Source organism: Scophthalmus maximus, chromosome 22 (genome assembly GCF_022379125.1).
Source record: "Scophthalmus maximus strain ysfricsl-2021 chromosome 22, ASM2237912v1, whole genome shotgun sequence".
Lineage (NCBI taxonomy): Eukaryota > Metazoa > Chordata > Actinopteri > Pleuronectiformes > Scophthalmidae > Scophthalmus > Scophthalmus maximus.
This window is the reverse complement of record NC_061536.1, coordinates 7057722-7070417: the sequence shown is the minus strand read 5'-3', so window position 1 is coordinate 7070417 and position 12696 is coordinate 7057722. Positions and strand designations below refer to the sequence as shown.

The window sequence follows — 12696 nt, the reverse complement described above, 5'->3', positions numbered from 1 at the left end:
CAAACCCAGGAATCATTAAGGAGGCAATATGGCTCCCGTGTTAACGACCGGCCTTCATAATTTCCATTGACAATGAGCCACTGGGTAACGGGGAAGTAGGGACAGTTTGTTAGTTACAGTCTGTTCAAGAAAACAACATTTTACAGAATAATTTCAGAACAGTGGGATGACTGTGACGACTGGCACACGAAGAGGGCCAGTGATGAAACTGACTTCTGTTTTCTTATGAAAATGTTATGTGCACCTGCCTTTTTGGCCTCATGGTTTGCTGCAGAGCTGATCGGGAAGTTTTTCACATTAGTTTCTCCCACTCAACAGCTCCCTACACAAGCCTGCTGCCACGTCCCTACAAAACCACATCCTAAACTCAATACTACATACAATCTGAGAAATTGATCATAGCAGATGTAAAATGCATCACCTGCATTTTTCCTATTGATCCTGGCAACTGTTAAAAACCTGAATAGGCTAATTAACAGTGCAAATATCACAATCCCAAAAATGCTAAATTCTTAAAATTTGCTCTGTTACACAGACCTTTCAAGATCACAAAAGGTACGAGAAAAAAAAAATTTGAATTGGTAATTACCCTCACTTGCACCGCTCAATGCATTGTGGGAAAATGATCCCTCAAGGTCTAATGCAAAGTTTTGAGTTTTCCGACTGAAAAACAGAACCTGAGAATTAGCTGGCTTAAATTACTCAAATTTTTCTACCTGATGCTTTTTATGGAGCCAATCTCAGCAGACATTGGGCCAGAGGTGGGGTACACCCTGGACAAGATGCCAACGTATCGCAGGGCTCTGTACAAATAACATGCTGTACATGGTGGCACACAGTATTACAGCACAGTGAATATAAACACACAGAGACTTCAAGATGGCTCCAGACAGATAATCCATCACACGTCCACTTCCATTAGTGTCAAGTGTGTAATCACTGTGCTGTAATGAAGTTCTCACTGCATGACAGAAATTTACTTTTGACCAAAATGAAAGCAGACAGGATTGTTTATCATCATCTTTTTTTTTTTTCGCGAGAATATGTGAAGTTCATGTTTGATTTTCAAACTATAATGAAAGTAGTGGAGATCCTTAGCTGCATGAACAGTTAATCTGATATCCTGTAGAACATTTTGTCAATCATATCTAACATAAGACCTCAATGGTATTTATGGGATATTATCTTGAGCAAATTAATTGTGGCCTTAAATGTAGAATTCCATGCTAAAATACTGTGAATCGCTATGAGAGGAGAAATCCCACTGATTGACACAAGTATTTTCATATTTACTCATTTTATAGTCTATCTCAACCATTGGGATATTCAGCTCTTCCAGAAAGCATGACTGGAACTATACTTCATATATCTACAATGATGCAGATATTCTCCCCTGACAATATTCAGTATTATGTAACATTACTTATATTTGAAATGTATCAGTAGGTTCATTCAAACTGGAGCATCTATCTTCAGTTTCATTAATGGATTCAGACTAGTTCTGAGGCACAGTGCATTCGATCCAGTCAGGGATTTCAGCAGAATAATCTATTAATTATTGTGGGTAACATTACCTATCTCATATTTTCCGTACAAGGGACAGTGCAAGATTGATGGAACAGGTCCACTGATGTACAGTTTGCATATGTGGATGTCATACATACTTTAACAGTTCAGTTCATTCAAACTGAAGTCATCCGTCTCTCCACTTGCGTCCCTAAACCTGACAGAAGCTCGTGACAAATATATGACACTATTCATGTGGCATGTGACGAGTCACCCGGTAAAGTTTCGGATATGGAGTCGGTGACATGTTTAGTTAGACGAACTGCCCACATGAAGGAGCTGCATGCCCCCAGCACACACAATGATAGTTACGTAATTTCCTGTCATTCCAATTTGTTTCAAGGATCGCAAATATGATGAGGTTCCATTTCTTTCTGCCCTGAAACATTTGCGTTTTTTTAATATTTTTTTGTCTTCAGACTTTAGTTATACCCCTTGTCAAAAAGAAGAGTGTTAGAGGCTTGGAATCAGATGCCCGGATTCATGTCTTGGACTTATTGAAGCATTACATCCACATGCACCATATTCCCCACTCACCCTGCCTATTGCTGTACACAGCTCATAGGGAAGTCAACTCTTTCCCATCACCATCCCCACAGACTGTGTGCGAAGAGGACGTGTAAAGATCTACTGAGTCAAATAGGATAAAGTCAGCATTCAAAGCAGGAGAGATTAGGAAAATGAATGTGTGTGTGTGTGTGTGTGTGTGTGTGTGTGTGTGTGTGTGTGTGTGTGTGTGTGTGTGTGAACGTGTTATTTAACAGACTGTGTGAGCAATATGACAAAGCAAAATGAAAATATGGAGAGAGAAAAGTAGTCCCTCGGGCTCTCCGTGTGAGCAGACTCCATCTTTTCTTTATCCAGAGTGGGTCTGTCACAGTGTATTCCACTGAGACTGACCTGCCACAGCCTCGATCAAAAACCCTACATGTCTGTTCCACTGGGTATCAGTGCACCACACACACTTATATGTATGTTAACGTTTGCACACATACGTTCTGAAGGAAACAAGTGAAGGTAAAAGGAAGAGGGAGTCTGGGGACGTTCCCTATAATCAACCTCCGTCAGATTTTATAGTAGAAGAAAGTTAATTGAATCCATTATTCACTCATTACATTTGAGTAACATATTTGAATATGACATTTTGATTGGTACAATGCAATATCAGTTTCGGGCATAGTGAGAAAAAAGTTCCGCTCCTGCAAGGAAAACCCAACTTATTTATATTCTCATATTTTAAATGTGTATAATATTTTGTGTTAAGCTTGATTCTCGAGTCACCACACATCTTCTAAATTGAGCTATTTGTTTACCTATCTTTATTAAACCAAACTAAATAATATTTCCACTGCATTTTGTGTCTGAACTCAAAAGATGATTAAGGGAGATACCTTAAAAGCTAACATCTGAAGAAGTGCCCTTAATTTAGAAAGAAAAATGTCCCTTTTATTTTACCAATTACACATTCATGTGGCCAAAGAGGTAATGATCAAGTGTCTTTAGCAATAGTTGGGGAATTTAGGGCCACACAAAACTTGAATGGTTTTAATGTAAAAGCTCAACTAAAATTTTAAGAGACAATGTTGGACCACTGGATTAAAGTGGCTCAATGTTTCCATCTAGTGGTTTAAATTAGGAGCAGGGTTTGTCAGTGAAAGGTGTAAACATGATCATGGAATCAAGAAAAACACATAAAAACACTGTCTGTAATTTGGTTTTCAGCAATGATTTAGATACGATAATGTGTAAAATGTTAAAGATAAAAATAGAAAAAATAAAAACAGGATGTCATAACTACCTGGTTTAAACTATATGAAGCTATACGAAATTGCAACACTTTTTTTTCAAACAAATTTTGACAAACAAGAGTTGCCCTTTATCCTGTAGTGATCTGTTTGTCAAAAGACATTGGTTGACTACAAGGTGCTTTGTACGGAGGAATATTTTTTCCCCAGAGTGTGTTCCCAGTTTGTTTACGCACGAGGATGCACATGGTACACAGTGCTGCAAATTGAATTGCTAATGCTTCAGCAATTCCTCAGAAGAGACTGCTAGCAAGTAAACATGGAAGTAAACACAGCAAAAACCAAAAGATCCCCCTCCTTAAAACAAACTCCAACTGACAATTCCAACTTTAAAAATTAATCTACGTAGAGCATCCCACCTTCAACTGCCTGAGCATTTAAAAAAAAGGAATACAATTTCATAAGACAGATTCAAGCCTTTTCAAGTTAATCAGTGTAGGATACGTAACATTCTCAAACACAATCAGACCCAATGTGAAGGAAAACCAAGATAAACCTGTCTCTCCCCTATTATTATACAGAATAGTGCATCATGTACCAGGCTTCAGCTGTGTGCTGCTCGACAATCTCCACCAATCAAATCCTGCCTCCAAGTATGATTGGGCCTTTGCTCCGATTCCCTGATGAGGGCAGTATAGCTTAGTAAAAATATGTTATTTTCAATCACATCACATTACAGCTCCTCTCTCTTATCACTGTGTACTGTATAATACGGGCATTTTAATAATTATAAGTAATTTAAATGCTTCTGTTTTACTCCGGTTGGTTTTGCATATTAACTTTGTCTAGTCGTTAACACTGAAACATCCTCACAGCCTCAGCAGCCTTTTTATATAATTAAATGCAAACATAAAGAGCAGTAATTGGTTATGAGCTTTTTAATTAAAAGTTATTTAGCATTGGTCTTTTATAGTCTTCACTCCTCACACCACAGGAAACATAATAATGTGTGAACTCATTTTGAAGAACAGTGTTTCCTCTGTTTAACTGTGTCTGCTAAAAATAGAGTTCATTCTAACTTTCTCATTTATGGAATCAAATATTTACCACTGGCATGCTTTGTGTCGTCATGAATAAGTGATGAAACATGAAAACAAGGAAAAGACTGCTCCAATGAGAGGAAAGATAACCAAGCTACAAAAAGCATTATAGGCTCAGAGAGATGATAAATCTACTGTACATCTGAAATGTATACTACTAGTTGTCTGTTTCACTGACCTATAAATATCCTCCTGACTCAGTGCACACATCCGCAGTGAAGCTTACTCTGCATCTGTCGCAAAGGACTAGTGTTTGGTGTTCACGCTGGGGAATGTGGGGCAGGTGTGTCTATTCAACTTTTTAGCCAACAACTTTGTTATTCAACTGGAAACTCCAGATGATGTTGTTATTTATAATGAAAATGTACATTGTCATGGGATGGACTAAACCAATACGAACGTTGCGTCCACTGCATTTAACAGTCTTTGGAGGCTGTGGGCTGAACATGCATTAACTGCCAGAGCTGATCATCCATAGTTCACTTTCTTTCACATGCACGACTTGGCATCGGACTGAAACAAGGAATTGCAATTATATATACACAGTAGAAACAGAACACCGATTGGCTACTCCTCTCCAACTACTCTCCATCCCCCTACTCTTGATCTAAATTATTTAGATTTATTTATATATCAGTCAGTGGTTTATTTTATTAATTTTCTATACCCACTATTACTTAATTATGATCACTGGGCCTTTCCCAGCATGCACTTGGGAATGGCAAATAAACACAGGTCACAGTTCATTACATTGTTGCTAAGTCTTTTAACGGTTTTAAGTAGGAATTCAGTAACAAAGTCATCAGTCTTAAAATCCTGCAGGGTTCACTCTATTGCGTTAGACTTCTCACATTCATTCCTTAATTGCCAGTGAATCAGCAAAGCCTTTCCTCCTTCTTTGTGGCTGTGATATGCCAAACAATAAGAGCACCATAGGGGAGGCGTGCCCGGGGACTTAAACACAATGTGAAAAGATTGATATGTGGCCTTGTGCTTTGTTGAAAGTCCACATTGCACATCACATACCCCTGTGGGCAGCAGTGTTGGCAGCTCTCACAAGACAATGTGCCAGTCTGGGCCTGAGCCAACACAACACACCAGACACAGGACAGTAGATTACAATGTAGCACAGCTACTGTCCAAAGATGTTATATACTAGATTTTTTTGGTTGGCCACGTATGAAATAAAGACTCATTTTCCTATAGGTATATGTTATGAGATGATCTATTGTCTTGTGTATATTATTTTTCTAACCGATAGCGTTATTAATTAGATTTCAGCTGACCAGGGCTTCAATAGCAGTTTTAAAGCTTTATTGCTCAAATCACTCTCCAGGAAGAAGAGAAGGATTATGGAGCTCATTCTTTTTTTTTTCCCCCTCACACGGATGATATCTTTTGTTAATGAAAACAGCAGACAGCTCACACTATATGAAGATTGGCAGCAGTACACATAGTAATGATACATTTTATGTTAAGCCAACAAAGAATTGCTTACAATCAAAGGTTGATGTTTGACCAACACATAACCACCAAACTTATCAAATTAATATGGTTTCCTGGTTTCAAAACATAAAAGGAAGGTGTGTAAGCATAACAAAATTATATAAATGCTTTGTAGGCATAGATGAAAAAAATATATATTTTACAGGATTGTGCAGGTTAGTACGTACTGCATCTATCACCCATGTCAAATTCCTGCTCCATTTTCCCCCGGTATTCATTGAGCCATGAATTTTTCCTACTCTCCGTCTCTCTCCCTCTGTGTCCTGAGGCAAGGTGACACAGAATCCACTGAATACGCTTTAATGTGTATCCAGACACAGCTTGTCAGCTTTGAACTATACTTGTCTGACCATCTTTTCCATGCTCATCAGCCAGCGTTAGAGAACTTTTATCGTAAATTGATTCTGTGCACCAAAGATCTATGAAGAAGGGCAGAGGCAACAAAGCAGACACTGACAGCAGACTTCAGAAAGTACTTAGGGCATATGAAAAGAGGCTAGAGAGGGGTGAGAGCCTAGATAAAAATGGGTGAGATACAACAGTGATGTCTTGTTCAGCTGCAGGGCAGAGGTTCGTGTTATGGATTTTCCCATGTGTCTTTGCATCTCGCCGAGTGTCAAGGCAGCTCTTATGCTGATGTGTTTCTGTCTCCTGATCCTGCAGCAAGTGATGATTCTCCTTTGGTTGGAAACCAAGGTTCTCAAGCTTAATGCCGATATAAATTAATATGATATGACAAGGTCCAAGAGCAATAAACTGACCTGTTACCTGCCCACACACTGAACAGCATCAGCTATGTGGCCCAAATTTTGTTGTGAAATTTGACTTCAATTCACTGTGCTTTAGCAACAGTTAGAAATTACTGAGGGAAAAATGTTCCATCCAAAACCATCCAGGCTTACGATCATTTTGTGTGTGTACACAGAACGATAACTAGCGGACCGTGAGGAAATATTTGCTGGATTTTACAAAAAATGTATTGGAATAAAATCGCTTACTGACCCTTTAAGTCGTTTAAAGCCATTTATGTCTGGAGATGGAATTAGATGATACTGGTGCAAAATAAGCATCACCACCAACCAACACCAAGAGCGATGCATCATCGTGTTGATTTTTAAAAGCCAATTGGGATTATTTATTGAATTCTGGATAATGGGCATAATTAAATATTTTTTATGATAACAAGCAGATATTTATTAGTTTCAGTTTCCTGCTTGAGCGATGATGTATATAGAATAGGTCACATTCAGACAAATGCATGAAAATTTATGAACATACTGCATGATTTAATATTTACCAATTTTGTTATATAAGTCATTGATGAAATGGAAGTTGTCGACATGCCCCAGATACTACTTAATCTATTCAGGCTAAAAACACATGGACTATATAAACGTGGGATAGCAATTTCATGTCAGAGATCCCATCAAAATATGAGCTGTAGTTTTAGATCTGTTACGTCACACTACGAGGATACACATTTGTACACTGGAAAAGGTGTAGCACAGAACACTTCGGATATTAAAAACTCACCATTCTGCTCACACGCCATCTGCGACGCAGCAGCTCTGCAGGGTAAAGAAGCAATTAACATGAAACTGATTAGTTCTGATTGAAGCAAGACAGAGGCAGAGAAGGAAATCACGGCAGAGTGTGAGAGATAGAAGGAAGAACTTCAGGAAGAACTTCCAACAATGATTTTGTGACACAGACTTCGCACACGCACACACACACACACACACACACACACACACACACACACACACACACACACACACACACACACACACACACACACACACACACACACACACACACACACACACGTGACTGATTTCTCCGAGAGCCTTCAGGCCTAGACCATGGCTGAGTTTTAAAGATAAACCACTCTGCTATCTCTTGGAGATGTCTGTTCCTTGTAAGTTCCATGAAAGCTGTCGCACGCGCTTTTTTGAAGTTAGCATAATGGGTGTCTTACTTTTGCTTGCACGCTTGAATCTAACTTTGTAGTTCACACAGTTCAATTCTTACCTTCTCTAACAACCTGACTGCTGGTTTATTTTAATAAGATTCTGCAATTCTTTCTAATTACTATACATGTACAGTTGTCAACTGTGTTAAATGTGGACAAAATACATAGGGAACAAGACAAAATATGGATTGATTTTGCTCCCTCCTGCATTTCTCTGCCTTACACGTAATGCTGTTTAGTTGACAGTATCCATACTGATGTGGTGACAGCCCATTTATCCTGGTGGCACACAGGTATTTTTCAGAGAGTGAATGTGCATTAGACATTTTCAAGTGCACACCAGTGTGAGGGAGCATGTCTCCAAACAGACTGCATCAGCAACAAAGTGTCTGCTTGTGCTGATTATGTGTTTCTGTGTGCAGAGTGTGTGTGTGCGCACATTGCACACAATATTCCAGCCACATTTATTACTCGAATACACTGATACTGCTAAGGGATGTGGCAAAACTAGTAAAACTGGGAAGACCAATGTCACTAATTGAAATAGTGAGAATTTACAGGTGGCAATGTGGCAACTCTGCTGTCCTAAAGATGGCAAGTTATCTGTAGTATTTATCATTTTTTATCCTTCATTAAGTACGACGCAAAACTCTTCGCATCAGAACAAGCGAGTGTAATGGCAGGTGTTTAGGCGTTGATACTCCCTTGACCTTTTTGTCACCTTGCCGATCAGAGGAAACTTTGAGCTGGTGCTTTGTGTGACTCAGTGTCAATCAGTGATTTTCACTTTCCCAAGATAGATATGGAATGTAGCGCTAACTTTTATCACGGGATGACTTGAAAGATATAAATAAATAATATGTTTCTGTATTGTTGGGTTTAAAACTGTTAACTTTAAAATTATTATGCAGAAATCCACAAATTGTTTGCTGGGCAGTTCTTGTCCACTTGCCAGTGGAGTACCAGGTTTATTAAATAATTGCTTGAAGTCATCGTCCACTAGTAAATCGTGAATACATTGCGTGTGTCACAATCATCCAGTTGAGTAACTTCATGCCTACCTCTGTTCTGGGTTTCGTGTTTAATTTTGGTCATAACCTTACTTGTGTCTGCGGTCGTTTGAGTTTCTGCCCCACTGCGTTTCCCACTCTTGTGATTACCTAATGTGTTACATCATGGTTACCTCCACGCCATGTGTGTATTTAGTCCCCTTTTCCATGTGCTTCCCCTTGTGCTTCACAAAACCTTTGGAGTTCGGACTTTCTGTTTGCAGCTGCCTGCCAGCCAGATCATCTGTAAGCCTGTTCATTAAGATATTTTCACTGCATCAACCTGCCTAGTTGTGTGTCGGTGTTTGGGTCCTGCAATCATTGGAATGGACCAGAGAAAGATCAAATTGCAAGACCCAGACATAAACCTTCTATCTCCTAATCATATTATGTTGGAGAATAGGAGTTATGAGAATATACTTATCATAAACTCGGGAACACTGCTTTCCTGCTTTTCATCCTATGTATATTATTATTCTATAATCTTTGGTAACCTCTACCTTCAGACAGAAAGCCTGAGTTTTTTTCCTCATTTCTTTGTCGCCAGATCAATGGAAACCTGCATGGTAAACAGATTAGAAGGGCTGTCCAAACCCATCACTAGGTGAAGCTAGTGATATTTGGGATACACATCAGACACTGGTCAAACCTACTTGTCTAGTCCCGTTCCTGTTCTCTGAGGAACGCGCACCTCCGTTGGCCACATCGTTGAAGGAGACGGCCCATGAAATGAGACATTTGTGCCTGCCAGGCCATTTGGCCCCATCTGGTCTTTTTCCTCTCTTCACTCGAGGACATCCACACGTTCCATCGCTCCAGCACTCCTCTGCCATTTGATCCTGGGGGTCCTAATGAGAACGACAATGCATTACACAAACATGCCTAAAAATAATATCCACCCCTCTCAAAAAATTCTAAGTAATAGTCTTTACCAATGCTTACATAATCAGATTTTTGACATCATGTTGATGTTTTAGTATAATATTCAGTATAAAATCTAAAATGATTGTCATATAAAGCGTTTAAAGTGTGAATTCATAAGCTCTTACTTCTCACTGTTACATTTTATTAACAGTTGCTGTTGAATGTGTTCGGCTTCGATGCCAGGATCTCCCTTTGTCAGTGCATAGAACATACTTTGAACTCTGCACTGTTCACGGAGGCGTGTAAAATGTGTACAGTGGGGCAGATGTGAATGTGTCTAAATAGGCCCCAGGGGAATTCAATGCGGATGCAGGCACACACAGCCAAGCATGGGCACAAAGAAATGGGCAAAGCTTTGGCCTGCAGATGTGTATATGAATACTATGTGAACCTATAGACTTGAGAGTTCACCATGTGATTCCCTAACACATGGCCTACTATCGACTCATATAGGATATGACCAGTGTAAAGTAAGGAACCATAAAACCACATTCAAGCAGAGAATCAATGTCTTCTTTTGCCCTCTAAGAAAGCAAAACAGATATATTGAAGAGATAAGATAAGATATTGTGCGCCTTAATTTTCAGCACATGATTTCATCTGATTAGTTCTGACAAAGCCCAAACTGTGCACATGCCATTATTACTAAAGCCCATATCAGTTAAACCTAAAACAAGGCACTTATGTCTCCTGGAACATTTTTCTAGAGGTTCAGTGATGTCTACCAATGTTTCCCTTTTAACACGGCTGATTTTTCACCAGGGCTGCTTATGAAACTGGAAAAGCACTCAAGGCATTTCTAAGAAAACGGAGGCTGCTGCCTGATACAACCTCTGTAAATGATCAACTAAGCACATCTGCGTAAATGGTACTCTTCATTTGAGCTACTAACCAGAATTGATCTTCAAGGCACAACTCCTCAAGTCCCTATGAATAGATTCTTCTGACCCTTAAATCTAGAATGGCTGACTTTGTTCTGTATTTCCACAATATCACAATTTATTTTTCTAAATTAAACTAGTTCTAAAATAGTTAAGACAATAACTTCTCAAACAGAATGTGTGTGAAACAAAAACATTGTAAAATGTATATTTGAAGTATGTGTGATCTCTTCAAAAGTAGTAAAGAGTACAAATAAATGCTGTTCGCACACATTAGTTTCCCAGTAGGATTTATATTTGTAAAGTTTCCCTCACCACCCTACAGCGTATTTTCTGGCAATTGTGTTTTATTGACCGTAATGATGGAAAAATGACTGGTATTTAAGTCCAACTTTGTCATATCAGAGCAGCTCAAGCCTCCAGCTCTTTGTGGAGACACGAATCAAACATTATTAAAAGTATAAATTTCAATTACTTATTACACCACTGAACTGGGGAGAATCATATAGTGTCTAACAGGTTTAGTTTATGCAGTGCAAGTTATTAAAAGAGTACAGTATGAGGCATATAATCCAAGAGATGCTGACACAGTTCACATACTAAAGTTCCTTGAAATACTTTAAGGATGAATCCACATTAGCAGAATAGGTGTGGAAATTTATTGATGCTTAGATGCACCATGAGTCTCATTAAAGATTGTCTCGATGAAGAACAGTTAATATTCAGACATATAAAGGCCAGTTCTTAAGACGATGTGGCAAATGAGGAAAGCGATATTTCCATCCGCTTTGTCCTTTAGTTGTTAAGCTAATAGCAGATTGTTACACAGATGGGACTGTAGCCCCCCCCCGCACCCCCATTCCAAACCAACAAACCTATCTGACAGCTGCACCTGCAGGTAGTGAATCAGACAAGCAGCAGAGGGACGAGGAAGGAGGACAGGAGTCACCAAATAACCTAGCCTGCATTTTGGTGGACTGAAGGAGACGACAGGAGTATCCTCTGGAAACCCATGCAAAATGCAGACACAGGGAAAAACATACAAACGCCCCGGCTGGTACCAAACCCAGAGCCTTCTTGCCCTTTGTGCTGTGGCACCATGCCGCATTTGTCATGCCCATCCATCTCTCAGCAACAATGTCCTGTTTGGCTTTGAGGCACATAATCCCCAGCTGAAGCTCTCCCCTGCAACAGGAGTGAAATTCTGGCAAATCTCAGTGATGTTAAACAGCCAACGCAGTTGCTCTTACATGGGAAGCAGAAAACTACCCACTGCACAGCTCTCAAAATGCCGGTGTGCAGTCTGCGGTATTAGAATGGTGTGACACCATGTAGTAATCTATCATACAGTCAACTAGCCCTGTGCTGGAGGTAGCATAATGCCACATTGGTGTTCCATATAGGCATGTACACATACGCATGCACACATCCTAGAGTCGGCATTGCAGTGGACTATGAACAAGAATCCCAAACAGCCAGTCATGACACCAGCGTACGTCTGGACATCTGCAAAGTCTCTTGGTGAGAGTGCGCACCTGTGTGTGTGTGTGTGTGTGTGTGTGTGTGTGTGTGTGTGTGTGTGCAGGGCTGAGTAATCTTGGCCGTTATCACAAATGCCCTGCTTGAATCATCCATCACACTCCTCTTTATCCTCCACAACCGCGGATCACACACGCGCTATCGACTTCCAACTCCAATTCATCATCCTAAGTCATGCGTTTAACTTGCCAAGAGTCCCCTTTGTTTCCCTGCGCCACTATCGGTATTATTTCACGTCGGCTCACACCTGAGGCCGAATCAAATCTGCGTGCTTTGTACCACACAAGCACGATACACAGACACATGCAAACATGAATCAGGAAATTATAAATAAAGGTAGGCAGGGATGGAAGGGGAATAACATCCCTCTACTTCCACAAATTGAACATTTTTCTTTGTTAAAAGATGTATTTA

At 39.7% G+C, this 12696-nt stretch overlaps 1 protein-coding gene across 3 annotated transcripts in view; it reads right to left on the bottom strand.

Moving 5' to 3' along the window:
- The window catches only part of dtnbp1b (dystrobrevin binding protein 1b), a 53056-nt gene that overhangs the window by 34023 nt on the left and 6337 nt on the right, over positions 1 to 12696 (bottom strand). For all 3 annotated transcript variants that reach the window (XM_035619913.2, XM_035619916.2, XM_035619914.2), the window contains 2 exons: positions 9592 to 9786; positions 7451 to 7485 (listed from right to left, as the gene is read on the bottom strand). In XM_035619913.2, the coding sequence (XP_035475806.2) occupies positions 7451 to 7485; positions 9592 to 9704 (148 nt within the window). In that variant the 5' untranslated portion in view covers positions 9705 to 9786. The remainder of the gene's footprint in view (positions 1 to 7450; positions 7486 to 9591; positions 9787 to 12696) is intronic.